The 27348-nt window shown below is 49.3% G+C and overlaps 1 protein-coding gene and 1 long non-coding RNA gene across 2 annotated transcripts in view; both read left to right on the forward strand.

The window, feature by feature from the left end:
• Positions 1-27348, forward strand: part of LOC143782298 (uncharacterized) — a 906302-nt gene that overhangs the window by 310317 nt on the left and 568637 nt on the right. The window lies entirely within an intron of this gene.
• ICE1 (interactor of little elongation complex ELL subunit 1) overlaps positions 1-27348 on the forward strand; it is a 137539-nt gene that overhangs the window by 46574 nt on the left and 63617 nt on the right. The window contains exons 9-12 of the mRNA XM_077269611.1: positions 14638-14720; positions 14816-14855; positions 14959-15021; positions 15668-15751. Coding sequence (XP_077125726.1) covers positions 14638-14720; positions 14816-14855; positions 14959-15021; positions 15668-15751 — 270 coding nt within the window. The remainder of the gene's footprint in view (positions 1-14637; positions 14721-14815; positions 14856-14958; positions 15022-15667; positions 15752-27348) is intronic.

Below are 27348 nucleotides of genomic sequence, written 5' to 3' on the forward strand. Positions count from 1 at the left end.
GTAAACATCGGGTTACTAAGTGCAGGGCCGCGCTTAGTAACCCGATATTTACCCTGGTTACCATTGTAAAAGTTAAAAAAAAAAAAAAAAAGTACATACTCACATTCCGATGTCTGTCACGTCCCCCGCCGTCAGCTTCCCGCACTCTGTCAGCGCCGGCCGTAAAGCAGAGCACAGCGGTGACGTCACCGCTGTGCTTTGCTTTACGGCCGGCGCTGACAGTCAGTGCGGGAAGCTGACTGCGGGGGATGTGACAGACATCGGAATGTGAGTATGTACTGTTTTTTTTTTTTTAACTTTTACAATGGTAACCAGGGTAAATATCGGGTTACTAAGCGCGGCCCTGCACTTAGTAACCCGATATTTACCCTGGTTACAAGTGAACACATCGCTGGATCGGCGTCACACACGCCGATCCAGCGATGACAGCTGGTGATCAGCGACCAAAAAAAGGTCCTGATCATTCCCTACGACCAACGATCTCCCAGCAGGGGCCTGATCGTTGGTCGCTGTCACACATAACGAGATCATTAAGCAGGATCGTTGCTACGTCACCAAAAGCGTGACGTTGCAACGATATCGTTAACAAAATCGTTGTGTGAAGGTACCTTAAGGCCATGTGCACACGTTCAGTATTTTTCGCGGTTTTTTCGCTATTAAAACGTGATAAAAACGCGAAAAAAACGCTTACATATGCCTCCTATTATTTACAGTGTATTCCGCATTTCTTGTGCAAATGTTGCATTTTTGTCCGCGAAAAAATCGCATCGCGGAAAAAAAGCAACATGTTCATTAAAAATGCGGAATTGCGGGGATTCCGCACACCTAGGATCATTGATCTGCTTACTTCCCGCACGGGGCTGTGCACACCATGCGGGAAGTAAGCAGATTATGTGCGGTTGGTACCCAGGGTGGAGGAGAGGAGACTCTCCTCCACGTACTGGGCACCATATAATTGGTAAAAAAAAAAGAATTAAAATAAAAAATTGTGATATACTCACCTTCCATGGCCCCGGAGGCATGCTGCCGCTTCCGTTCCTTTAGATGGTCTGTGTGTTCAGGACCTGCGATGACGTTGCGGCCTTGTGATTGGTCGCGTAACCGCTCATGTGACCGCTCAGCGACCAATCACAAGCCGCGACGTCATCGAAGGTCCTGAACACACACAGCATCTATAGGAACGGACGCCTACAGGTGACTATAACCATTTTTTTTATTATTTTTAAACATTCTATCTTTTACTATTGATGCTGCATAGGCAGCATCTATAGTAAAAAGTTGGTCACACTTGTCAAACACTATGTTTGACAAGTGTGACCAACTCAGTTTTCCAAGCGATGCTACAGATCGCTTGGAAAACTTTAGCATTCTGCAAGCTAATTACGCTTGCAAAATGCTAAAAAAAACGGGAAAAAAACGAGAAACAAAATGCGGATTTCTTGCAGAAAATTTTCGGTTTTCTTCAGGAAATTTCTGCAAGAAATCCTGACGTGTGCACATACCCTTACTGTTATCGCCACTGTTCTGAATTATCACAATAAGTGCACCACACTACACTGATTGCTAGTTCCAACTTAAAAAAGATACATTTTAAATGTTTTTCAGGTTAATTATACATCATACAGTACTAAATTATAAACAACTCTCAGTAACATTGTTATTCAACAAGTAATTTGTCAATGCTACCTATTGGGGTAAGGCATTCCATAGATTGTCTACTCTAACTGTAAAGATCCCTTTTTCCATATTGATATCTAAATTGGTTTATCAGCTACATGTAAACTCATTGCATTGATTCAGTTTTCTTCCCTTTGTGGCAATTTAGTACATTTTTATACACTCCCTGACAGAAGTTATGTCGCTTATTCATGTTATGTAAATAAAAGCTTATAACCTGACGTTAAATTCATCCATTGGTTGTGTAAATTATTCTTTTGAAAGCTGAAACCCTCCGAAATGTGGTTTAGGTTAAGAAAATAAATTGGCATCAATGCAGAAATATTGATCAGTTAATGGACACAGAATGGTCAGATTTTGGCAAGACAAAAGTTTTGTCGCCTGGTCATATAATGCACCCAATCCTAGTTTACATCCTCACCTGTACTCAGTAAATGATCGGTTAATTAGTGTTTGTGTATAAAAAGAAACCCAGCACCCCAGACCTTCACTTGAACTGCAACTTAAACTCTGACAACATGCCAAAAATCCACCCTGCGACCAAAGCCTGGATTATCAAGAAGCTATAGACCAGATCCACTGCAGATGTGGCTGGCACCTTTAATGTGTCTCAGCATCAAGTACAAATAATTAAAAAATATATATTTGAAGAGACTGGAGATGTGTTTGACAAGCCTAGGTTCGGCAGACCCCGCAAGACAACCTCTCAGGAGGAACGTTTGTTGGTCAGAAAATCCAAAGCAAGCCCCTCTTCTACTGCAGCAAAGCTCCAACAGGCCTGGTCACCTCAAGTACCTGTGTCAACTAGAACAGTTAGTAGGATTCTGTCTCGAAATGGCCTCCATGATCGACTCAGTGCCCAGAAGCCAGCACTAAACAAAAGGCAAATAAAAAACCGTGTGGCATTTGCAAAGTCCCACAGCCTGCTAAACAGATGGACGCTGGAAAAGTGGCAGAAGGTGGATTTCTCTGATGAATCTTCGGTAGAATTACACCACAGATGCCGCAAATACTGCAGGAGCTAAACCCAAAAGAGAAAAATAGCGGAAGCTTTTTTGATTATAAAAATGCATAACAAGTTTATTAAAGTAGCAATACAAAACATTAAAAACACACACAAAAAACGTGTTGAAGACGATAAAATACAAAGACACCAAAATGTTATATATCCAATGATATGTAGATATCGGATATCTTGCCATATCTACTTAATACATACTCTCCTTAGACTATCTGATGGTGTGCTGTGAGACCTTACAATTAGGAGGTGTTTTTTGTTATTTCATACATCCTGGGTAGTAATTTATATTTATTATGGACGCTATAATCATATGAGGGCCAGGCACATTTTGGTGTCTTTGTATTTTATCGTCTTCAACACGTTTTTTGTGTGTGTTTTTAATGTTTTGTATTGCTACTTTAATAAACTTGTTATGCATTTTTATAATCAAAAAAGCTTCCGCTATTTTTCTCTTTTGGGTTTAGCTATCTATACGTGGAAGTAGATTGTCATGGTATGTGACTAAAACCGTTGGTCACACTATGAATCTGGATTATGTTTGGCAAATACTGCAGGAGACCTACTGGAGCCCGTATGGATCCAAAATACACCCAGAAAACAGTTAAATTTGATGGTGGAAAGATCATAGTCTGGGGCTACATTCAGTATGGGGATGTGCAAAACATTTGCAAGGTGGAAGGCAATATCAATAGCATAAAATATCAAGAAGTATTAGCTACCTCTTATATTCCAAATCATAAAGGGGTCAAATTCTGCAGCAGGATGGTGCTCCATCTCATACATCCATCTCTACAACAAAGTTCCTCCAGGCAAAAAGATCAAGGTGCTCAAGAACTGGCCAGCCCAGTCACCAGACATGAACCTCATTGAGCATGTCTGTGGTAGGATGAAAGAGGAAGCTTGGAAGACAAAACCAAGAATCTAGATGAACTCTGGGAGGCATGTAAGACTGCATTCTTTGCTATTCCTGATGACTTCATTAATAAATTGTATGAATCATTGTTGAACCGCATGGATGCAGTCCTTCAAGCTCATGGAAGTCACACAAAATATTAAATATGACTCTAATAGCACCACAACTTCATTCATCAGTGTTATGCAACATACTGTATATCTGTATTTTAAGTTAATTATTTGTTTGAATAATATCACATTACTTTCTGTGGGCAACAAAACGTTTGTCTTGCCAAAATCTGACCATTCTGTGTCCATTAACTGATCAATATTTCTGCATTGATGCCAATTTATTTTCTCAACCTAAACCACATTTCGGAGGGTTTCAGCTTTCAAAAGAATAATTTATATAACCAATGGATGAATTTAACGTCAGGTTATAAGCTTTTATTTACATAACATGGATAAGCGACATAACTTCTGTCAGGGAGTGTAAGTGTTCTTTGTATTATTAACCCCTTCATGACCCAGCCTATTTTGACCTTAATGACCTGGCCGTTTTTTGCAATTCTGACCAGTGTCCCTTTATGAGGTAATAACTCAGGAACGCTTCAACGGATCCTAGCGATTCTGAGATTGTTTTTTCGTGACATATTGGGCTTCACGTTACTGGTAAATTTAAGGCGATAATTTTTGCGTTTATTTGTGAAAAAAAATTGAAATTTGGCGAAAATTTTAAAAATTTCACAATTTTCACATTTTGAATTTTTATTCTGTTAAACGAGAGAATTATGTGACACAAAATAGTTAATAAATAACATTACCCACATGTCTACTTTACATCAACACAATTTTGGAAACAACATTTTTTTTTTTTGCTAGGAAGTTATAAGGGTTAAAATTTGACCAGCGATTTCTCATTTTTACAACGAAATTTACAAAACCATTTTCTTTAGGGACCACCTCACATTTGAAGTCAGTTTGAGGGTTCTATATGGCTGAAAATACCCAAAAGTGACACCATTCTAAATACTGCAACCCTCAAGGTGCTCAAAACCACATTCAAGAAGTTTATTAACCCTTGAGGTGTTTCACAGCAGCAGAAGCAACATGGAAGGAAAAAATGAACATATAACTTTTTAGCCATAAAAATGAACTTAAATCAACAATTTTTTTTATTTTCCCAAGGGTGAAAGGAGAAAGTGGACCCCAAAAGTTATTGTACAACTTGTCCTGAGTACGCCGATACCCCATATGTGGGGGGGAACCACTTTTTGGGTGCACGACAGGGCTCGGAAGGGAAGGAGCGCCATTTGACTTTTTCAATGAAAAATTAGCTCCAATCATTAGCGGACACCATGTCGCGTTTGGAAAGCCCCTGTGTGCCTAAACATTGGAGCTCCCCCACAAGTGACCCCATTTTGGAAACTAGACCCCCCAAGGAGCTTATCTAGATGCATAGTGAGCACTTTGAACCCCCAGGTGCTTCACAAATTGATCCATAAAAATGAAAAAGTACTTTATTTCTCGCTTCATTGGGGGACACAGGTAACCATGGGTGTATGCTGCTGTCACTAGGAGGCTGACACCATGCAAATAAGAAGTAGCTCCTCCCCGGCAGTATACACCCTCCGACAGGCACCAGGCAACTCAGTTTTTGCTTAGTGTCTGTAGGAGGCGGACCTGGATCTAACACCAGATCCGCATTTCTTTTACAGGGATTTGTTGTTTGTTTTTAATCATTTCCCCTTTCTTTTTCAGATACTTTCTTCAGGGTAACAGGGTGCAGTTCTTCTCACCCTGTCTTCCCCACTTTGAGCGACCGAGAGAGCAGTGTGGTATCACCTACATCGCACCCTCTCGGACCCGCTGGGCAGGACTTTGTCCCCTGTCACCCATTCGGGTGTTCAGTGTTACCCTTTCTTCGGTGGCCAGTCCTGCCCGTTTCCCCTCCTCATCCCTCTCCTCGGAGCGGGCTGAGAGGAAGACGGCGGTCACATCCAGTGACCCTCTCCCCCTGTTCAGGGGTCGACGCCGTCTTCTGCGCCGGAGAGTCGTGGCGCGGGAAGGAGGACTACTTCCAGGACCCTCTATCTACCAGGGATCCTGATGATTCCTCATCTGCAGGTAGGGAATCTTCAATCAACAAACCCCACCCCCATCCCCACCAATACCCTGCCCAGCAGCGATCTCCTCTTACCATAGGGGAGCATCTGACAGGGAAGTGGGCTGCATATTCGGGCGTTGAGACCAGTAGGAATGGGAGCAGGAAGGCTGGCATCTTTTCCCTCCTTATTCAAACTTGCAGGCTCGTTCGCCTGCCATTTCTCTCTGCCTCACTGTTTATTCCTTTCTTAGCGCTTGAGCGCCCTCTGGTGGTGGCCGGAATTAGTGCGGCCGGGATGTGCAGCGTCTCCCTGCTTTTCCCTTTCTTGCCGCTTGAGCGCCCTCTTGTGGCGGTCGACGGTATAGCGGCCGGATTGCTTTCAGTTTTACAGGGGGCGTTCCTTTCTTTCCCCCCTTCGGTCCTGTGCACGCCCACAGCGTCGCACTTTCTCCGCGCTCTTTTCTCCTGCTTCCTGCTCCCTGTCAGCGTGTCAGTGTCTGCTCATCGCGTGGGACACAGGATTTCTCGGGGGAACACAGGCACCTGCGGTTACCGCTGTCTTTCACCAGGCTCAGCGCTACCTCCTACTCCACCTGGCAGTATTCTCTGGGGACAAGGTAATATCCACCTATGTCCGACCCCACCCCGGCCTTTGCCCCTACGGCCATCCATTACGCCTGCGCTCACTGTAAGAAAAAGTGGGTTTCAGGTCAGCCATCTCCTTTCTGCCCGTCCTGCGTTCCTCCCACCATGTCAGCTCCCCTGGAAGCTTCAAGGTCCCGGGATGAGTGCACCCCCCCCTCCCCCGGAGTGGGTTGTTGCTATGTCTCAATCTGTGTCCGACCTGACTAAGGTTTCTCAGTCCCTGGTCCAGGCACTTGAACGCATCCCGCTTCTCTCTAATGCCACCAGTGCCACAAACGCCTCTCACGGCGATTCGCCCGCACCTGTCCTAGACTCTCACAGAGGCAGACCGGACAAAAGAGACAGAAAACAGACCTTATTCTAGATCCTTCTCCAGTTCACCGGACCACATCGGGATTCACCTATCTGCCCGTTCCCCTTCCTCACAGGCGGACCTCGGGTCTGACGTAACTTCTCAGTCGGAATCTGACTCGGATGCAGATCAGACTTCCGGAACACAAGACATGGTTGATAGCCTTATTTCAGCTATTGTTCAGACACTTGATCTTAAGGAGGATGAGGCAAGCTCTCAGGACGTCTCCGTTGCTTTTAAACGGATTAAACGTCCCTCTAGGGTTTTCCCTAATCACAAGGAGTTTGACAACACTACCGCCACTCACTGGAAAAACCCTGGCAAGCGTTTCCCAGGCAGGAAACTGCTTGATGTGTTATACCCTTTTCACTCCGACCTGGTCTCCAAGTGGTCCGAGTCTCCTAAGGTCGACCCGCCTGTGTCCAGGCTATCCTTACAGACAGTTCTGTCTATTCCGGACGCGGCTTCCCTTAAGGACCCCTCGGACAGACAAATCGAGGCGCTAGCAAAATCAGCATTTGAGGCCTCCGGAGCCTCCCTTTGCCCTATTTTCGCCTCATCATGGGTAGCTAAGGCTGTATCAGCCTGAGCCAAGACCCTGCGCAGGGGCATTTCGGCCTCTGCTCCTGCTGAAGAACTGTCTGAATTAGCGGATCAGATTTCACTGGCAGGAAAATACCTGATGAATGCCTCCCTTGATGCAGCGGCCTGCTCTACCAGGGCTAATGGCAACATTGTCGCCATTCGCCGGATTCTTTGGTTAAAGGCGTGGAACGCTGACCCCGCATCTAAGAAATCGCTCACGGGTCTGCCCTTCCAGGGCTCCAGACTCTTCGGCTCGCAGCTAGATCAAATGATCTCGGACGCTACTGGCGGTAAGAGTACCTCCTTACCCCAGTCCAAGCCTAAACGTCCCTTCAACAGGAGGGGTCCCCAGTCCTTTCGTCCCTTTCGGTCTTTTGCCTCTTCGGGAAACCCCGTCCAGGACCGTTCCTCCTCACAAGGGGACCGAAGAAAACCTTCTTTCAGGCCTCCGCCACGCTGGAGAGCCAAGAGCCACCCCGCAAAACCATCGGGATCTCGGGGCCGCAGGTTTTCTAATAAATGACGGGTCGCCCCCACCTGGATTCCTTCCAGGGTGGGAGGCCGCCTTCTTCTATTCTCAGAGGTTTGGCTTTCAGTAGTCGACGACGCCTGGGTCAGGGAGATCGTCACGTCAGGCTACAAAATAGAATTTTCTTCGCCCCCAGGAAGACGTTTCATGCTCTCTCGTCCTCCCAAAAAGCCCTCTCATCTCCCAGGGCTTCTCCAAGCCGTCGATTCGCTCCTCGCCTCGGGAGTCGTAGTGCTGGTGCCTTTTCGTCAGCGGTTTTCCGGGTTTTATTCAAACCTGTTCGTGGTTCCAAAAAAGGACGGCTCTCTCCGTCTGATTCTGGATCTCAAACGATTGAACCGCCACCTTCGGATTCAACACTTCAAAATGGAATCTCTGCGCTCGGTGATCGCGTCCATGGAGCCGGGAGAGTTTCTGTGCTCAGTGGACATTCGGGATGCGTACCTTCACATTCCTATTTGCGTGCAGCATCAGAGGTTCCTCCGATTCGCGATCAGGGAGCATCATTACCAGTTCACTGCCCTCCCCTTCGGGCTGGCATCTGCTCCCAGGGTCTTTACGAAGGTCATGGCAGCTGTCATGGCCATCCTGCGTTCAAAAGGGATTCTGGTAATCCCATACCTCGACGACCTATTGATCAAGGGCTCATCCCAGGGGGATTGCAGCCAGAGCCTCCATCTTACTCTGGACACCTTAGTTCGCCTAGGCTGGTTGATCAACTACCAGAAGTCTTCCTTGATTCCAACCCAACGGCTGGAGTTCCTAGGCATGGAATTCGATACCTTTCGGGCTCAGGTCTTCCTTCCCAAGGAGAAGTTTCTTTCTCTTCGTTGGGGTGTCAGAGCGCTAAAGGGTCCGAGTTCTCTGTCCCTTCGTCTAGCCATGAGTGTTCTGGGGAGAATGGTCGCTTCTATGGAAGCGGTCCCCTATGCTCAGTTCCACTCTCGTCCCCTCCAGCTGGCTCTTCTGTCTGCCTGGGACAGGAACCCACTTTCCCTGGACCGTCCGTTTCGCCTCTCCCCAGGGCGAGACAGTCTCTCTCTTGGTGGACGCTGTCCACCTCCATTCTGCGCGGGAGGTCATTTCCCCCCCCCCCCCCACTGGCAGGTGATTACCACCGACGCCAGTCTCCAAGGTTGGGGAGCGGTCTTTCTCCACCTCACAGCCCAGGGCCGCTGGACTGCTCAAGAGGCGTGCCTCTCGATCAACCTCTTGGAAATCAGAGCCATCTTTCTAGCCCTCATCCGCTGGGAGTCTCTCCTTTCGGGAAAGCCGGTCCGCATTCAGTCGGACAACGCCACGGCTGTGGCATACATAAATCACCAAGGGGGGACTCACAGCAGTCAAGTCATGGCGGAAGTAGCAAAAATTTTCTGCTGGGCGGAGGGTCATGTTCCCTCTCTGTCAGCCGTCCACATCCCAGGGGTGGACAATTGGGAGGCCGACTTTCTAAGTCGCCAGGGCATCGTGGCGGGCGAGTGGTCTCTTCTTCCAGCAATCTTCAGCCAGATTTGCCAGCGGTGGGGCGTTCCGGACGTCGACTTGATGGCTTCCCGGGCAAACCACAAAGTTCCCCAGTACGTCGCCAGGTCTCGGGACCCGATGGCCGTCGGATGCGACGCTCTCGTGATCTCTTGGGCCCAGTTCCGGATGCCCTATCTGTTCCCGCCTCTCCCTCTGATCCCAAGGGTCGTAAAGAAGATCAAGTCGGAAGGGGTCCCCGTACTCTTGGTAGCTCCAAATTGGCCTCGCAGAGCCTGGTACGCAGAGCTGATAAACATGTTATCGGATGTTCCGTGGAGACTTCCGGACCTTCTTTCACAGGGGCCTCTCTCCCACCCAAATTCTCGGTCGCTGAATTTAACGGTATGGCCGTTGAGGCCGCGGTCCTGAAGAACGCGTTTTTTTCTCATAGCGTCATCCAGACTATGATAAGAGCGAGAAAACCGGCCTCATCGCGTGTCTACCACAGATGTTGGAAGGCCTTTTTCCGGTGGTGTCAGGATAACAATCTGTTTCCTACGGCCTTTTTCCCTTCCTTCCTTTCTCAGCTTTCTTCAAACGGGCTTAGATTCGGGTCTTTCCCTTAGCACCTTGAAGGGTCAGATCTCCGCTCTATCAATTCTTTTTTCAAAGAGACCTGGCTTCCCTGCCTCAGGTGAGGACCTTCATCCAGGGGGTCGCTCATATAGCTCCCCCTTACCGGTCTCCTGTTGAGCCTTGGGATCTCAACCTTGTCTTAGATGCCCTGCAGCGGCCGCCCTTTGAACCGCTTCAGGATGTTTCCTTCTCGCTTCTATCCTGGAAGGTAGCCTTTTTGATCGCCATCCGGATTTACATCGCCAGAACTGCCTCTTTTCGTCAGGCCGATCCTCTGTTCGTCGTCTCGGATGGGCGTCGAAAGGGTCTTCCTGCCTCCAAGTCCACGATTGCTCGTTGGATCCGTTCAGCGGTTTTGGAGGCATACCGCGTCCAAGACAAACAGCCTCCTTCGGGAGTGAAGGCTCACTCTACCCAGGCAGTGGGAGCTTCCTGGGCAGTTCGTCACCAAGCTTCGGCCTCGCAGGTTTGCAAGGCCGCTACGTGGTCTTCCATGCACACCTTTGTCAAATTCTACGGGGTGCATATTCAGGCTTCCGCGGACGCGAGCCTGGGTAGGAGGATACTACAGGCGGCGGTTTCTCACCGGCCAACCTGACTCCTCTTTTTCTGCAGAATACCCGCCCTAGGGACTGCTTTTGGACGTCCCATGGTTACCTGTGTCCCCCCAATGAAGCGAGAAAGAAAGAGGGATTTTTGGTTCTTACCGTAAAATCTCTTTCTTGGAGCCTTCATTGGGGGACACAGCACCCTCCCTTGAAGTTGTACCGTGTTGGCTAACGTGCCGTTGTTGTGGGTTGGTACATAGGTTGAGTTTTATATTACCTGTTCCTACTACTGCTTTTGCACCAACTGAGTTGCCTGGTGCCTGTCGGAGGGTGTATACTGCCGGGGAGGAGTTACTTCTTTTTTATTTGCATAGTGTCAGCCTCCTAGTGACAGCAGCATACACCCATGGTTACCTGTGTCCCCCAATGAAGGCTCCAAGAAAGAGATTTTACGGTAAGAACCAAAAATCCCTCTTTTTTTTCACAAAAAAATTCTTTTAGCCTCAATCTTTTCATTTTCACATGGGCAACAGGATAAAATGGATCCTAAAATGTGTTGGGCAATTTCTCCTGAGTACACTGATACCTCACATGTGGGGGTAAACCACTGTTTGGGCACACAGCCGGGCTCGGAAGGGAAGGAGCGCCATTTGACTTTTTGAATGAAAAATTAGCTCCAATCGTTAGCGGACACCATGTGGCATTTGGAGAGCCCCTGTGTGCCTAAACATTGGATCTCCCCCACATGTGACCCCATTTTGGAAACTAGACCTCCCATGGAACTAATCTAGATGTGTGGTGAGCCCTTCCCCCAAGTGCTTCACAGAAGTTTATAACGCAGAGCTGTGAAAATAAAAAATCATTTTTCTTTCCTCAAAAATTAATTTTTAGCAAGCAATTTTTTATTTTCACAACAGTGACAGGAGAAACTGGACCGCAAAAGTTATTGTCTAGTTTGTCCTGAGTACACCGATACCCCATATGTGGGGGGGGGGCCACTGTTTGGGCACAAGTCGGGGCTCGGAAGGGAAGTAGTGACGTTTTGAAAGGCAGACTTTGATGGAATGGTCTGCGGGTGTCACGTTGCATTTGCAGAGCCCCTGATGTGCCTAAACAGTAGAAACCCCCCACAAATGACCACATTTTGGAAACTAGACCCACAAGGATCTTATCTAGATGTGTGGTGAGCACTTTTTACCCCCAAATGCTTCACAGAAGTTTATAACGCAGAGCCGTGAAAATAAAAAAATAATTTTTTTCTTCAAAAATGATTTTTAGCCCGCAATTTTTTATTTTCACAAGGGTAACTGGAGAAATTGGTCCCCAAAAGCTGTTGTACAAAGTACGCTGATACCCTATATGTGGAGGGGAACCACCATTTGGGCGCATGGCAGAGCTCGGAAGGGAATGAACACCATTTGGAATGCAATTAGATGGATTGGTCTGCAGGTATCACATTGCGTTTGCAGAGCCCCTAATGTACCTAAACAGTAGAAACCCCCCACAAGTGACCCCATATTGGAAACTAGACCTCCCAAGGAACTTATCTAGATGTGTTGAGAGAACTTTGAACCCCTAAGTGTTTCACTACAGTTTATAACGCAGAGCCGTGAAAACAAAAAATCATTTTTTTCCCACAAAAAGGGTTTTTTAGCCCCCCAAATTTTTATTTTGCCAAGGGTAACAAAGAAATTGAATGAAAAAAATTGTTGTCCAATTTGTCCTGAGTACGCTGATACCCCAAATATTGGGGTAAACCCCTGTTTGGGCGCACGGGAGAGCTCGGAAGGGAAGGAGCACTGTTTTACTTTTTCAACGCTGAATTGGCTGGAATGGAGATCGGACGCCATGTCGCGTTTGGAGAGCCCTTGATGTGCCTAAACAGTGGAAACTGCCCAATTCTATCTCCAACCCTAACCCCAACACACCTCTACCCCTAATCCTAACCCTACCCCTAATCCCAACCCTAATCCTAACCCTACCCCTAATCCCAACCCTAATTTTAGCCCCAACCCTAATGGGAAAACTGGGGTGGGGGGGAGATCTGCGGGGCAGGGGGGAGATCTGCGGGGCAGGGGGGAGATCTGCGGGGCAGGGGGGAGATCTGCGGGGTAGGGGGGAGATCTGCGGGGCAGGGGAGGACATCAGCGGGGCAGGGGGCAATCCACAGGGCAGGGGGAGATCTGCAGGGCACGGGGGACATCAGCGGGGCAGGGGGGACATCAGCAGGGCAGGGGGCGATCCACAAGGCAGGGGGGAGATCTGCGGGGCAGGGGGGAGATCTGCGGGGCAGGGGAGGACATCAGCGGGGCAGGGGGCAATCCACAGGGCAGGGGGAGATCTGCGGGGCAGGGGGGACATCAGCAGGGCAGGGGGCGATCCACAAGGCAGGGGGGAGATCTGCGGGGCAGGGGGGAGATCTGCGGGGCAGGGGGGGACATCAGCGGGGCAGGGGAGGACATCAGCAGGGGAGGACATCAGCGGGGCAGGGGGCAGTCCACAGGTCAGGGGGAGATCTGCAGGGCACGGGGGACATCAGCGGGGCAGGGAGGGAGATTAGCGGGGCAGGGGGCAATCCACAGGGCAGGGGGGACATCAGTGGGGCGGGGGGACATCAGTGGGGCAGGGGGGACATCAGCGGGGCAGGGGGCGATCCACAAGGCAGGGGGGACATCAGCGGGGCAGGGAGGGAGATCTGCGGGGCAGGGGGAACATCAGCGGGGCAGGGGGCAATCCACAGGGCAGGGGGGACATCAGCGGGGCAGGGGGCAATCCACAGGGCAGGGGGGGAGATCTGCAGGGCAGGGGGGACATCAGCGGGGCAGGGGGCAATCCACAGGGCGGGGGGGACATCAGCGGGGCGGGGGGGACATCAGCGGGGCAGGGGGGACATCAGCGGGGCAGGGGGGACATCAGCGGGGCAGGGGGCGATCCACAAGGCAGGGGGGACATCAGCGGGGCAGGGAGGGAGATCTGCGGGGCAGGGGGGACATTAGCGGGGCAGGGGGCGATCCACAAGGCAGGGGGGAGATCTGCGGGGCAGGGGGGACACCAGCGGGGCAACGAGGGAGATCTGCGGGGCAGGGAGGGGGATCTGCGGGGCAGGGGGGACATCAGCGGGGCAGGGGGCAATCCACAGGGCAGGGGGGAGATCAGCGGGGCAGGGGGCAATCCACAGGGCAGGGGGGAGATCAGCGGGGCAGGGGGACATCAGCGGGGCAGGGGGACATCAGCAGGGCAGGGGGCGATCCACAAGGCAGGGGGGAGATCTGCGGGGCAGGGGAGGACATCAGCGGGGCAGGGGAGGACATCAGCGGGGCAGGGGAGGACATCAGTGGGGCAGGGGAGGACATCAGTGGGGCAGGGGGTGATCCACAGGGCAGAGAGGAGATCAGGGGGATCACTGGGGCGGGGGCTGTCAGATGCGATGCAGCAGAAGGTGGAAATGGAGCCGGCAGCAGCAGGGGGGGTGATCTCCGGGGCAGGGGGCGATCACCGGGGGCAGGGGGGAGGGGGCGATCACCAGGGGCAGGGGGGAGGAAGCGATCACCGGGGGCAGGGGGGAGGGAGCGAAGGTCGGGGGGCATGGAATCGCAAGGCAAGGGGGTGAAGAGAAGCTGAGGGGAGCACCTGGCGGTGGCGGCCACTGCAGCGGTGGCGGTGACTGCAGCGGCGGCGATCGCTGTATGTGGCAGGGCAGTATGCAGGCACCTCGCTGTTCAGCTTCCACGGAAGGCATGAAGCTGGACAGCGAGGCAGCCATGGTTTTCTCCGCCCCCCCCACATCTGAATGGAGAGCTAGCGTCACATGGATGCTAGCTCCAATCAGATCTGGGGGGTGGTGACAAAGTGGTCACCAGGGCGATCGTAGCCAAGTGGAGGCTGAGCCACCCCCCCCGGGCTAAAGTACAAGATCCCCTGTACCTGCAGGTCGGGTGAAATTTCAGTTAACCCTTTCACCTGACCTGCAGGAACGCGATTCCGCCATGACGCATACGCTGCGTCACAGGTCGGATTGGCACCGACTTTCATGACGCAGCGTATGCGTCATAGGTCGGGAAGGGGTTAATCAGGAGCTGAACACCCATGTATGATAGGAATATTGAGCAAATACTATAAACTGAACCAAACCATAAAAAAAAAAAAATTATAGTAATTTGCCATCTTATTCTATTTTAGAGGCTGCTGCAAAACATGATAAAGATTATAAGCAACTGAAAATGGAAAAAAGAGTTATTGGAAAGGAATTAAAGAATATACAGGTAAGTGTAGCTTGCTTTCGTAATTAGTTTACTCGTTTTGAATCTGGTGTATTCACAACTCTTGCTTAATGCCATTTTTAATGGTGTGTTCACAGAAAAAAATTGACGAATTCCAGAGTCAGAAAAGCAAGAAAGGTAGTGCTTATATATAAAAAAAAAAAAAAAAAAAAAAAAAATCGAAAGAAAAAGCATACTATTTTTGCAAATTCTTGCCTTGATCTTTTTTTTTTTTTCTTAGTGGTCATGAAAAATGTACAGACTCAAGTTGCAGAAGAGGAGCCTTATTTGAAGATAGACAAACGTATGTAATAGATTAAAAAAAAAAATAACAGTGGCTATATAGTGTGAAATTGTGTGCAAATTTCAGTCTGACACCAAATGGATTACTATTCCTGTAATATATTTGCTAGTTCTGTATATGCAAACCCTCTGCTTTCATCCTGCCATAATTGATGTAGAATTAACAACAATTCTACATCAATCAATGGACAAATAATTATTTCAAACAGTTTAAGTGACTCTCCATTTCATTCTCTCAGGTCACACAGTAATTTGTTGTTAGGGTATTTTTCTATAAAAATGTACATTATAAAGGATTTAAAATGTACTAAATTTGTAAACATACAGTAGACAGAAATTTCAGGCTGGATTCATAGTTTGTTAGTTTTTTTTTAGCTAATTTTTAAATATTGTTACATCTTAGTTTATAAACAAATATGGAAAGTAATCTAATCATTTGATTGTAATTTTCCTTAATTGTGTTTTATTTTTTAATTACAGCATGCTTTGACAGTGGGATTGATTTTCTGATGTTTGTCTATAGATTTCACAAAAACACTTGATAAATATAGCTTGGAATACGGCATACAACCTAAAATTGGAAAGAAAAGTTGAAATTTTAAAAACTATTTGATATCTTAAAATCCTTTTCGTTCTTGATTTTCTAGAGAAAATTAAGTATTTACTGGAGGAAATCTGGGGATGTATAGAGTCTTCAGCAGAAAATGGTGATTGTAATCTTCTGATGCTTGGTAAGGAATAAAAAAGGGTTTATATAAACAACTATTAATGCTTGGAGTTATTTTTTTTTATAGCTTCATTCTGTATGAATTGAAGCAAAGTTGCAAATGGTCTTAACTTAAAATATATCTTTTGTGTAAGGGGGTTGGGAGGAGTGGCATAGTTAATGACTACAGAATCAGCCTTGTCCTTGTTTGGTGTCTATAATTTGCCTTTTTTTGGCAGTAAATAAATGGTCTTTTCACGCAAAATATCTGTTCAATCCAAGCACAGTCGTTTAGTGCACCTTTGGTGTGACCCAAGAGTTTACATGCACCTTTTTACCTTCTTATTTTCCATCTGTCACCTCCCTCCTCTGGCCGTCTTGTAATGCCAGAGTTGTTAATAAAGGAAGAGGGACCAGGAGATGGATGCAAAGCAGGTGGGTTGGATAGTGAACTGCACTGTTACATCAAGGGTTCACCGTCTTTTTACTCTGTCGCCTCATTGGGGGACACAGGACCATGGGTGTTATGCTGCTGTCCACTAGGAGGCGACACTATGCATAATCTGAAAAAGATTAACTGTGGCTCCTCCTCTGCAGTATACACCCCTGGACAGCATCAGCCTTCTCCAGTTTTTGCTTAGTGTTGCATAGAAGGCACGCCTAGATTTTTTATTTTACTCCGTTTTTTTCCGACGGATTACAGATGAAGAAAAGAGGGTCTCCCGTGAGACTCCCGGCATGGCTCCTTCCTTGGCCCCCTATCACAGGGTGCCCGGTTGAAGTAGAGATGGCTATTCCCCATGTTGCTCCTTCCCCCAGTCCCTCAGGTGCTGGTTCGAAGTCGAGACCCCCCCCCCTCCTTCCCCAATTCCTTTTGGTTTCTGGGTTGAGGTCGAGGCGAGAATAAAGGCCTCTGAAGGTGACAGCAGCACCACTCCCTAATCCCCCTCTGGGGGTATTAGGTTGAGACGCCTCGGGTAGGGCCTGTACAGGCAGCATTCTACAGCTCCCAGCAATGGGCCAGCACACTGCGCCTGCATCCAGGGACCCCAGCCCAGCTGCGGCCTCCTGATGGGGCCGGGGGGAGTGCAGGCAGGCATGGCACAATACAGACACAGGGCTCCCTGCGCCCCTGTCTCTGCGGCAGCACCAGCTCTATACTACCTCAGGGGGACCCTTCACCGAGCCCCCTTTCGGATTACAGCCCCACCGCTATCCTGCCTTTAAATCCGGAGGGGTCTGGTTCAGATCCGACCCCCTCCCGGACTTTCGTGCCAGCCTGGAGCCCTTCTGGGCATCAGGCATCTAATTTAGGCCCCGGCTTCGGCCTAGCTGTAGCCGCCGCCTCCTCTCCGCCCCTTGGATGACAAATATGACACTCTACAGTGTCATAAAGGAGGTGGATCGAGACAGGGCACGTTTTTACACAGCTTTGCCGCCTTTTTTCTCAGCTCTCCTCCCCCTTCTCCCCCTGCCTCTTCTCCTCGGCAGCCATTTCTACTGCAGCAAGGATTAACCCTGCATCTCCCGGTCAGCAGGACCAGGCCAGCCAGTCTCCGGGGGGCACAGGACTGTGGATCTTCGGCGCTGTACCTAGGGGCAAAACTGGTGGGGTAAGATCACAGCTGGGTTGTTTTACTCGGCTGTGAATCCATATTCCCTATAAGACTCCCCTATAGGGTTCTCTGCAGTAACATCCTCTGCATAGCAGCCCTTCTGCACTCTGTGCACTATGCCGGGCTCAAGGTCCAAGAGAACCAGGCAGGACTGCTATTATTCATTCTGCACAGCCTGCAGGACCGCTCTCCCCAGTGGCAGTATCTACCCACACTGCCAGGACTGCACTCAGACTACTGTGTCAGAGCCCCAAGAGGCCCCTGCCAATGCTTCGGTGTCTAATTCCACGCCGGAATGGGTCTCTCAGATGTCGCAATCTATGACGTAGTCTAAAGATAACCTAACCTCCACATTGCTTCAGGCTCTGCAGAGTCATGCCTCGGCTATGACCGTTACCCAGCAAAGGGAGAGCTTGGCTCAGGGACAGGACGACCCTGGCACATCCACGTCTAAGTCAGGACGCAAGCGGACCCACAGTCCATCTACATCATCCCATAGCACTCTGTCATCCCCTTCTAGGGAGAGACACCGTAGTTCCAGGTCAGCTAGACCGTCCCCTTCCAGGGACAGACAACGCAGATCTCCGCAATCCCCGACCAGAGAAGGCCTCCTCCCCAGCTCACCCAGCAGGGGACGCCTCAGTGATACACAGGAATCGGAAGACATCTGTGACTCCCGACTCAGACAAGGGAACGGAGGGGTCCCTGATCCCATACCCCCCTAGCAATAATGCGCTAGTTGAGGACTTAATCTCTTCCATCCATCGGGTGCTGGACTTTTCTGATCCGCCACCAGAGGCCCCTGAACGCAAGATTTCCTTTGAAGGACCTCTGAAGCCGCCTAAGGTTTTCTCTAACCACCCGGAGTTTAAGGCGATCCTTAAAAAGCAGTTCTCACAGCCTGAGAAAAAATTCGCTAATCGCAAATATCTAGAGGCGAGGTACCCCTTCCCGCAGAAGGATACCAAGGAGTGGACAAACCCACCTGAAGTGGACCCCCCAGTCTCTAGACTAGCAGCACAGACCCTCCTTTCACTGCCAGATAGCTCAACCCTCAGGGACGCAGCAGACCGGCAGGTAGAACGCATGGCTCGTTCAATTTTCAAGGCTGCAGGGGCGTCCCTGGCTCCTGCGTTTGCTTCAGTTTGGGCTGCCAAGGCCATTCTGGCCTGGGCCAAAAATTTACAAGCTTTCCAAGCATCCGCTCCTGAGCTGTCGGACCAAGCGGTTCAAATAGCAGTCGTAGCTAGTGTTGAGCATTCCGATACCGCAAGTATCGGGTATCGGCCGATATTTGCTGTATCGGAATTCCGATACCGAGATCCGATACTTTTGTGGTATCGGGTATCGGTATCGAAACAACATTAATGTGTAAAATAAAGAATTAAAATAAAAAATATTGCTATACTCACCTCTCCGACGCAGCCTGGACCTCAGCGAGGGAACCGGCAGCGTTGTTTGCTTAAAATTCGCGCTTTAACTTCCTTACGTGAAGTCCCGGCTTGTGATTGGTCGCGCGACGCCCATGTGGCCGCGACGCGACCAATCACAGCAAGCCGTGACGTAATTTCAGGTCCTTCAGGATTTTAAAATTACGTTCCGGCTTTGTGATTGGTCGCGCCGCGGTCACATGGGCGACGCGACCAATCACAAGCCGTGACGTCACGGGAGGCTGGACACGCGCGCATTTTAAAATGCGCGCGTGTCCAGCCTCCCGTGACGTCACGGCTTGTGATTGGTCGCGTCGCCCATGTGGCCGCGACGCGACCAATCACAGCAAGCCGTGACGTAATTTTAGGTCCTTCAGGATTTTAAAATTACGTTCTGGCTTGTGATTGGTCGCGTCGCGGTCACATGGGCGACGCGACCAATCACAAGCCGTGACGTCACGGGAGGCAGGACACGCGCGCATTTTAAAATGCGCGCGTGTCCAGCCTCCCGTGACGTCACGGCTTGTGATTGGTCGCGTCGCCCATGTGACCGCGACGCGACCAATCACAAAGCCGGAACGTAATTTTAAAATCCTGAAGGACCTGAAATTACGTCACGGCTTGCTGTGATTGGTCGCGTCGCGGCCACATGGGCGGCGCGCGACCAATCACAAGCCGGGACTTCACGTAAGGAAGTTAAAGCGCGAATTTTAAGCAAACAACGCTGCCGGTTCCCTCGCTGAGGTCCAGGCTGCGTCAGAGAGGTGAGTATAGCAATATTTTTTATTTTAATTCTTTATTTTACACATTAATATGGTTCCCAGGGCCTGAAGGAGAGTTTCCTCTCCTTCAGACCCTGGGAACCATCAGGAATACCGTCCGATACATGAGTCCCATTGACTTGTATTGGTATCGGGTATCGGTATCGGATTAGATCCGATACTTTGCCGGTATCGGCCGATACTTTCCGATACCGATACTTTCAAGTATCGGACGGTATCGCTCAACACTAGTCGTAGTAGATTACATGCTTCATGCAGCTCTGGATTCAGCAAGGGGTGTAGCGGGGATAGCATCAAACGCCATCACAATTCGGCGTATCCTCTGGCTGCGGGAATGGAAAGCCGACGCAGCCTCAAAGAAGTCCCTCACGCACCTCCCCTACCTCAGTGGGCGTCTTTTTGGTGAACAGTTGGACACAATGATATCCAACGCCACCGGGGGTAAGAGTACCTCTCTTCCCCAACTAAAACCTAAACACACTTACAAGAAGCGTAACCAAACTCGATTCCGATCCTTTCGGAATTCTTCGGGCTGGTCCGTCTCGCGTCCAGCACAAAATCGTAACCGTTCCCCACGCAGGAACAACTCATGATCAACGCAATGGTCGGACAAGACCTGGCAGTCAAAAGCAGCCCAGTCTAAACCTAGAGGAGGAAAATCTCAGACTTTCTCCTTATCATGACTCATGGACCCCGGAAGACACCACACCCATAGGCGGCCGACTTTTGCTCTTTCATCAAGTCTGGCTGCCTATTACAGAAGACAGGTGGGTCAGGGAACTAGTGTCTTCCGGATACAAGATAGAGTTCACCTCCAACCCACCGGACCGATTCTTCCTCTCTGTCCCCCCAAAACCACCAGTCCAGGCTCGTACCTTCCGGAAAGCGGTCTCCCCGCTTTTTCAAGCAGGAGTCATAGTACCGGTCCCCATGGCCGAGCACTTGCAAGGGTTCTACTCCAATCTATTCGTAGTTCCCAAGAAAGGCAGCGTTCGGCCCATACTGGATCTAAAACAACTCAACAAATACGTACGGGTCCGTCACTTCCGCATGGAGTCCCTTCGGTCCATCATTGCGTCCATGGAGAAGGGAGAATATCTCGCCTCCATAGACATACAAGACGCATACCTGCATATACCGATTGCACCTGCTCATCAAAGATTTCTCAGGTTCGCAATCGACCAGGACCACGACCAGTTCGTGGCTCTCCCGTTTGGACTCGCCACGGCTCCCAGAGTGTTTACCAAAGTCATGGCAGCCACCATGGACGTCCTGCACTCCAGAGGCATAGTAGTCGTTCCATACTTGGACGATCTACTCATCAAGGCTCCCACCTTCAAGGACTGCAAGCTCAGCATCTCAATCACAATCGACACTCTGAGTCGCATGGGTTGGTTAGTCAACCTACAAAAGTCATCACCAACCCCGAGTCAGTCTCTGACCTTCCTGGGAATGCTATTCAACACCTCCAGGGGTCTAGTGCTCCTTCCCAAGGACAAGGCACTGGCTCTCCGTCTAGGAGTTTGCACCCTCCTCCGCAAACCCCCTCGATCCCTCCGGTTTGCCATGAGAGTCCTCGGCAGGATGGGGGCAGCAATTGAAGCCGTCCCATTTGCCCAGTTTCATCTCAGGCCTCTCCAACTAGCCATCCTCAAGTCCTGGGACAAGAACCCTTTCTCTCTCGACAGGGAGTTCCGGCTAATGTCATCAACCAAGAGGTCCCTGCACTGGTGGCTCAAGCCAACCTCGCTAGCAAAGGGGAAATCCTTTCTCACAGGTCATTGGAAAGTTCTGACCACCGATGTGAGCCTGACGGGTTGGGGTGCAGTGCACCTACACCACAGGGCACAGGGCAAGTGGTCCCCAGTGGAAGCGACCATGCCCATCAACATCCTGGAAATTCGTGCCATCCTCGTGGCATTGAGGGCTTTCCATCACTTACTTGCAGCCTCTCACATCAGAATACAGTCGGACAATGCCACGGCTGTGGCATATGTGAATCACCAAGGGGGGGACCCGCAGTACCCAGGCGATGCGAGAAGTGTCACATATCCTCCACTGGGCGAAGGACACGGGGTCGGTTCTCTCGGCGGTCCACATTCCAGGTGTGGACAACTGGGAAGCAGACTTCCTCAGCCGACAAGAAATAGACTCGGGAGAGTGGTCTCTCCATCCCGAAATTTTTCGCCAGATCGGCCATCGCTGGGGGACCCCGGATGTGGACCTAATGGCATCCCACTTCAATGCCAAGGTCTCCAACTTCATGGCCAGAACACACGATCCGCGGTCACCCGGAGCAGACGCTCTGGTTCAGGACTGGACCCAGTTCCAGCTTCTGTACATTTTTTCCACCTCTCCCCCTGATAACCAGAGTGGTGAGGAAGATCAAACGAGGGAGTTCCAACCATCCTAATTGCACCGGACTGGCCCAGACGTACATGGTACGCCGACATCGTACAACTTACAGCAGACGCCCCCTGGCGTCTCCCCGACCGCCACGATCTTCTATCACAAGGCCCGTTCTGCCACCAGAACTCAGGGGCTCTCAATTTGACGGCGTGGCCCTTGAGACCTGGGTTCTAACCCAGGCAGGGCTCTCGCCGAACGTCATTGGTACCATGATCAGGGCACGGAAGCCAGCCTCTGCCAAGATTTATTACCGTACCTGGAAAGCTTTCTTTACCTGGTGCGAATCTCGTGGCCAGACCCCACTGCCTTATTCCCTACCCAAAGTACTTGGTTTTCTCCAGTCGGGTCTGGAGGCCAAGCTGCCATTAGGCTCGCTTAAGAGCCAGGTGTCAGCCCTCTCAGTGCTTTTTCAAAGGCGCATTGCTACCAAGCCGCAAGTAATGAATTTTCTTCAGGGGGTTTCCCGATTGGTTCCCCCCTACAGACGACCACTAGAAACGTGGGACCTCAACCTGGTCCTGACAGCATTGCAGGAACCACCCTTTGAACCCCTTAAGGAGGTCCCGCTCCGCCTTCTCTCCCAGAAGGTGGTTTTCCTGATGGCAATCACCTCACTACGCAGGGTGTCTGAACTGACAGCACTCTCCTGCAGACGGCCCTTCATGGCCTTTCACCAGGACAAGGTAGTTCTTCGTACGGTCCCATCCTTCCTTCCGAAGGTTGTGTCCAACTTCCACCTCAATGAGGAAATTTCACTACCATCCCTTTGTCCGGTCCCAGTTCATAGAGTGGAGAAGTGCCTCGTCAGGGCATTGCGTATATATGTGTCTAGGACTGCGTCCTTCCGGAGGTCTGATTCTCTTTTCCTCCTTCCGGAAGGCGGCCACAAGGGTCTGCCAGCTTCCAAAGCTACCCTTGCCAGGTGGATCAAATCCACCATACAAGAGGCCTTAGCACCTTAAGAATTCTTCTCTTCCAGCCGGTATTACGGCACACTCTACATGGGCGGTAGGGGCCTCCTGGGCCATTTGGCACCAGGCTTCAGCACAACAAGTGTGTAAGTTGTCCACTTGGACTAGCCTACACACGTTTACTAAACACTACAGGGTTCATACCCAGTCCTCAGCGGACGCGAGCCTGGGTAGATGTGTTCTGCAGGCGGCTTATACCGTAAGTATAGGGGCCTGTCTGCACAATATTCGTCCATTGCTTCCCATCCAGGGACTGCTTTAGGACGTCCCATGGTCCTGTGTCCCCCAATGAGGCGACAGAGTAAAGGAGATTTTTGTGTACTCACCGTAAAATCTTTCTCTTAGCCTCTAATTGGGGGACACAGCTCCCACCCTGTTGCCCTATCCGGGCAATTCCTGAATTGCTGTTTTTTGTTCATTCTGCCTTCCAAAAATCGGAATAGAAAGCGATCAAAAAATGTCATGTGCCTGAAAATGGTACTAATAAAAACAACTCGTCCCGCAAAAAACAAGCCCATAACATGACTGTCTGCTGAAGTATGGAAAAATTATAGCTATCAAAATATGGATATGCAAAAACTAGTTTTTGCAAAAATAAAGTGTATTTTAAAGAGAAGAAATATCCAAGCACTTGTTATCTCCTATATAAAATAAATGGATATGCTAAGAAGGGGACCCAGTGAGCACCGAAAGGATACTTCAAAGGACTGGGTTTTGCAAGTGCAATGTTAGATCAATATCCGGGGAGAAACAGCTCAAAAGATATAATTAACCAAAGAAACGGGTCAAAAATAATAAGCTCTGCCAAATGCAATACGGGAACCCAAAAGAGGATTGGAAACTAGAGCTGCGTAAAATACTATACATTTTTATTATAACAACATTTTCTTTTTTTTTTTTAAAAAAGCCATAAAAAACGTCAAACATAGATAAATGTAGAAAGGCACAATTAAAAGGTGACAGACGAATAACCTAGAACCACGTACAAAGGCACAGTATTGCCAGAGTAATCACAAAATAGCCACTGTAATATTATAGGTGGACCACACTAAATTACTGCAACATTGTCAAATTACACTATATGGTAGGTGTGGTAAACCTACAAAAAAGATGTTTGTATGGGCAAAAAAAGGGGCTCAGATAATCACATCATATCAATTCTATAAATCAAATCACACTAAAGTGCAAAGTGCTGAAGTATAATAGTAAAATAGTATAGCCCCAATGTATAAACATTTGCAAGTGTAAGGGTAAATACCTTAGTGAAAATATACATAAAGATCATAAATATCAAAATAACAAAGTGAGGCATATACAGGAGGCATATGAGAAAAAAAAATCCCATAGCGTTATAAGTAGTGAGGCTGGGAAAAGAGTAAAGCCAAATACTAAAAGAGATGGTGAGACACACTGAACCGACCTGCGCCTGGACGTGGAGAAGGGAACCCATTTTGCTGCCTTCCTCCCCACTATTGGAGGCTTCTTTCACCCTATCTTTTTAATTGGTTTTACGATTATTTAAAAATATATTTTTATCCTAATTCTTCTTCATCACTTCTTATCTTTATTAGAGATGAGCGAATTTGATCGGGGCAGGGCTTATCCGGCTTCCTGGATCGCTCTGGCTGATCAGCTGGTAGGCCCCGTAGCTGCATGTGTCGTAGCTCTGTGACAGTCATGCCACATGCATGGCGAGCCTGTTTGTTGGGCTTTTAAGCAAAGTGTCTTCATGCCAAGTGTCTAGCAGTTAATTCAATGGCAGTTAGGCAGGGCAGGAGTCAGGTAACCCACATTTTGTATTCCCTTTTAACTATGTGCTTTATTTTTATGTCTATCTTCCTGTGTGCCTTTGTTATCCACATTCACCGCCCCATCCCCTCTCCATCACCACTCATCCACATCAGCCCCTCTCTCCTTACCCCTCCCATATACAGCTCCCATGCTCTTGTCACCTTCCTGAGTAATCTCAGTCCATCTTGTCCAAAGACATCACACAATAAACCATGTCACAAATCCAAGAACTATTTGCACTTTCTCTTTTTACTGCTACTTGTTTAAGGAGATATTTCTCCTAACCCCGGTCTGCCCTCCGCCAACTTCAACCTCTCCCCCACCTCACATCGAAACCCTGCTAACCTTATTAAAGTTAGTTGTACTCCTTCATCTCCCTCTTTTAATTGTACACTCTGGAATCCATAGTCTGCATGCATCTACCGTTTGTTTTTTTTTCTGTTTTTTTTTTTTTCCTGCACAACTACTTTCTGAAAAACCCTATTAATCTGTTGGCCCTCACTGAAACCTGTATTCAGGATTCTGGCACTATTTTCCCTGCTGCTATCTCTCATGGCGGCTCATATTTTTCCCATTCTCCAAGACCCGCAAACAGACTTGGTAATGGAGTTGGCATACTCCTGTCCTCACAATGAACTTTCCTGGTTATCCCCCCCAGTTCCGTCACTCTCTCTTCTTTGAGGTCCACACCATGAGGCTCTTCCATCCCCTCTCTGAGTAACGGTTGACCATTTTTCTGCCTTGAGGCCGCACTTCATGTCCTCAGAATTACCATCCTTTATTCTGGGAGACTTCAACATCCCCATAAACAGCCTCACCTCCCCATCTGCATCCCATCTTCTATCTCTAACCACTTCTCTTAGCCTCTCACATCTTTCAACATCTGAGACACACAAAGATGGTAACATCCTTGATCTGCTCTTTGTTCGGCTCTGTTCAATCCCCTACCTAGATAACTCGCCTCTTCCCCTCTCTGACCACAACATTCTCTCTTTCGTGTTCACAAATCCTTGCCCACCCCAGCACAGCACACTCCTACCTATCGCACATTCAGAAATCTACAAGCCATTAACCCTCATACACTTACAGACTCCCTACACTCATCACTGTTCTCAATCTCTTCTTTTTCCTGTCCTGATCTGGCTGTAAATCACTAAAATGATACTCTCAGAAGCACCCTGGGACCAAGAAACACCCTCAGTACCTCCAAACACAGTAAAACAGCCCTGGCTCACATCGTAAACTCGATTTCTCCAGTGATAGGATTTCCGAATGTCTATGGAGGAAAACTCACACCAGAAAACTATCCACTGCAGATTTATTTTAAGAACCTATAGCTTTGCCTTCACCTCGCCAAACAGACCTACTACACCACTATTATCACCATCCCAAAAAAACATTTTTGACACCTTTCACTCCCTTGTGAGTTCTAAAGCGCAGGCCTTTATCACAGACATTTGTGCTAATGATCTGGCTTCCTACTTCATAGAGAACATAGAAAATATCTGTCAGGAAACCAGCTCCCAGCCACCAAGTGCCATGACTCCCATCCCTCCCTACATCTCCTCTGTCTCACTCTGTACATTTGACCCAGTCACAGAAGAAGTAGTCTCCAGGCTCCTCTCTTCTTTTCATCCTACTATATGCCCTACTGACCGCAATTCCTCAAGCCTACTCCAGTCTCTCTTTCCACTACTCGCCTAACTAAAATCTTCAATCTCTCCCACTCCTCCGGTATCTTCCCCTCCTTCTTCAAACAATCATTATGCCATTATTAAAAAAAAAAAAAGAAAAACCTTATCTGGCTCCACTTCTTCTCCTCTTCCTCTCACTATTGGGGTCTCTCAGGCCTCAGTCCTTGGCCCTCTTCTCTCTCAGCATGACCACAATTGGACAGACCATCAGCAAATTTGGCTTTCAGTACCATCTTTATGCTGATGACACACAACTATACACATCATCTCCTGACCTTACCCCCGCTGTACTACAGAACACCACTGACTGTCCGCAGTTTCCAACATCATGTCCGCTCTGTATCTGAAACTCAACCTTTCCAAAACTGAACCTCTTCTGCTCTTGCCATCTACTAACCTCCCTAAATCTGACATCTCCGTCTCCGTGTGTGGCACCACAATAACGCCTAGGCATCAGGCTCGCTTTCTGGGTGTTTGGCACCAATCTTTCCTTCACCTCCTATATACAGTCTCCTTGCCACTTACACCTAAGAACATCTCTAGAATCCACCCTTTCTCGGTCTCCCATGACAGCACTATGGAGAGAGGGGATCCGCCCTTCAGGGACAGGAAACCTACAGATAAAAGGGCGGTACCTCTCCCTCGCATCAGTTGGTTTCCTGTCCCTGACAAGGGAACCTCTCTTCGGACGGTACCTGTATGAAGACCGATGGACCGGGACCGGGCGGTCGAGTTACGGCAGCGAGGAGGCTCCTGCCGCGGCTTGTCCGGCTCCCGAAGCCGCCACCGCTGGAACCGACGGGTTCTTCAGGGTGTGCGGGTGAGAGGTCGCCGCCAGACTCCGAGGGAAGAAGGGGCGCTGATCACCTGGAGCTCCTGTGCCGGCCGCTGCATGCTCCGGGTGAAGAAAGATGGCCGCCGCTCCGGAA

The sequence above is a fragment of the Ranitomeya variabilis genome, chromosome 6 (assembly GCF_051348905.1).
Source record: "Ranitomeya variabilis isolate aRanVar5 chromosome 6, aRanVar5.hap1, whole genome shotgun sequence".
Taxonomy (NCBI): Eukaryota; Metazoa; Chordata; class Amphibia; order Anura; family Dendrobatidae; genus Ranitomeya; species Ranitomeya variabilis.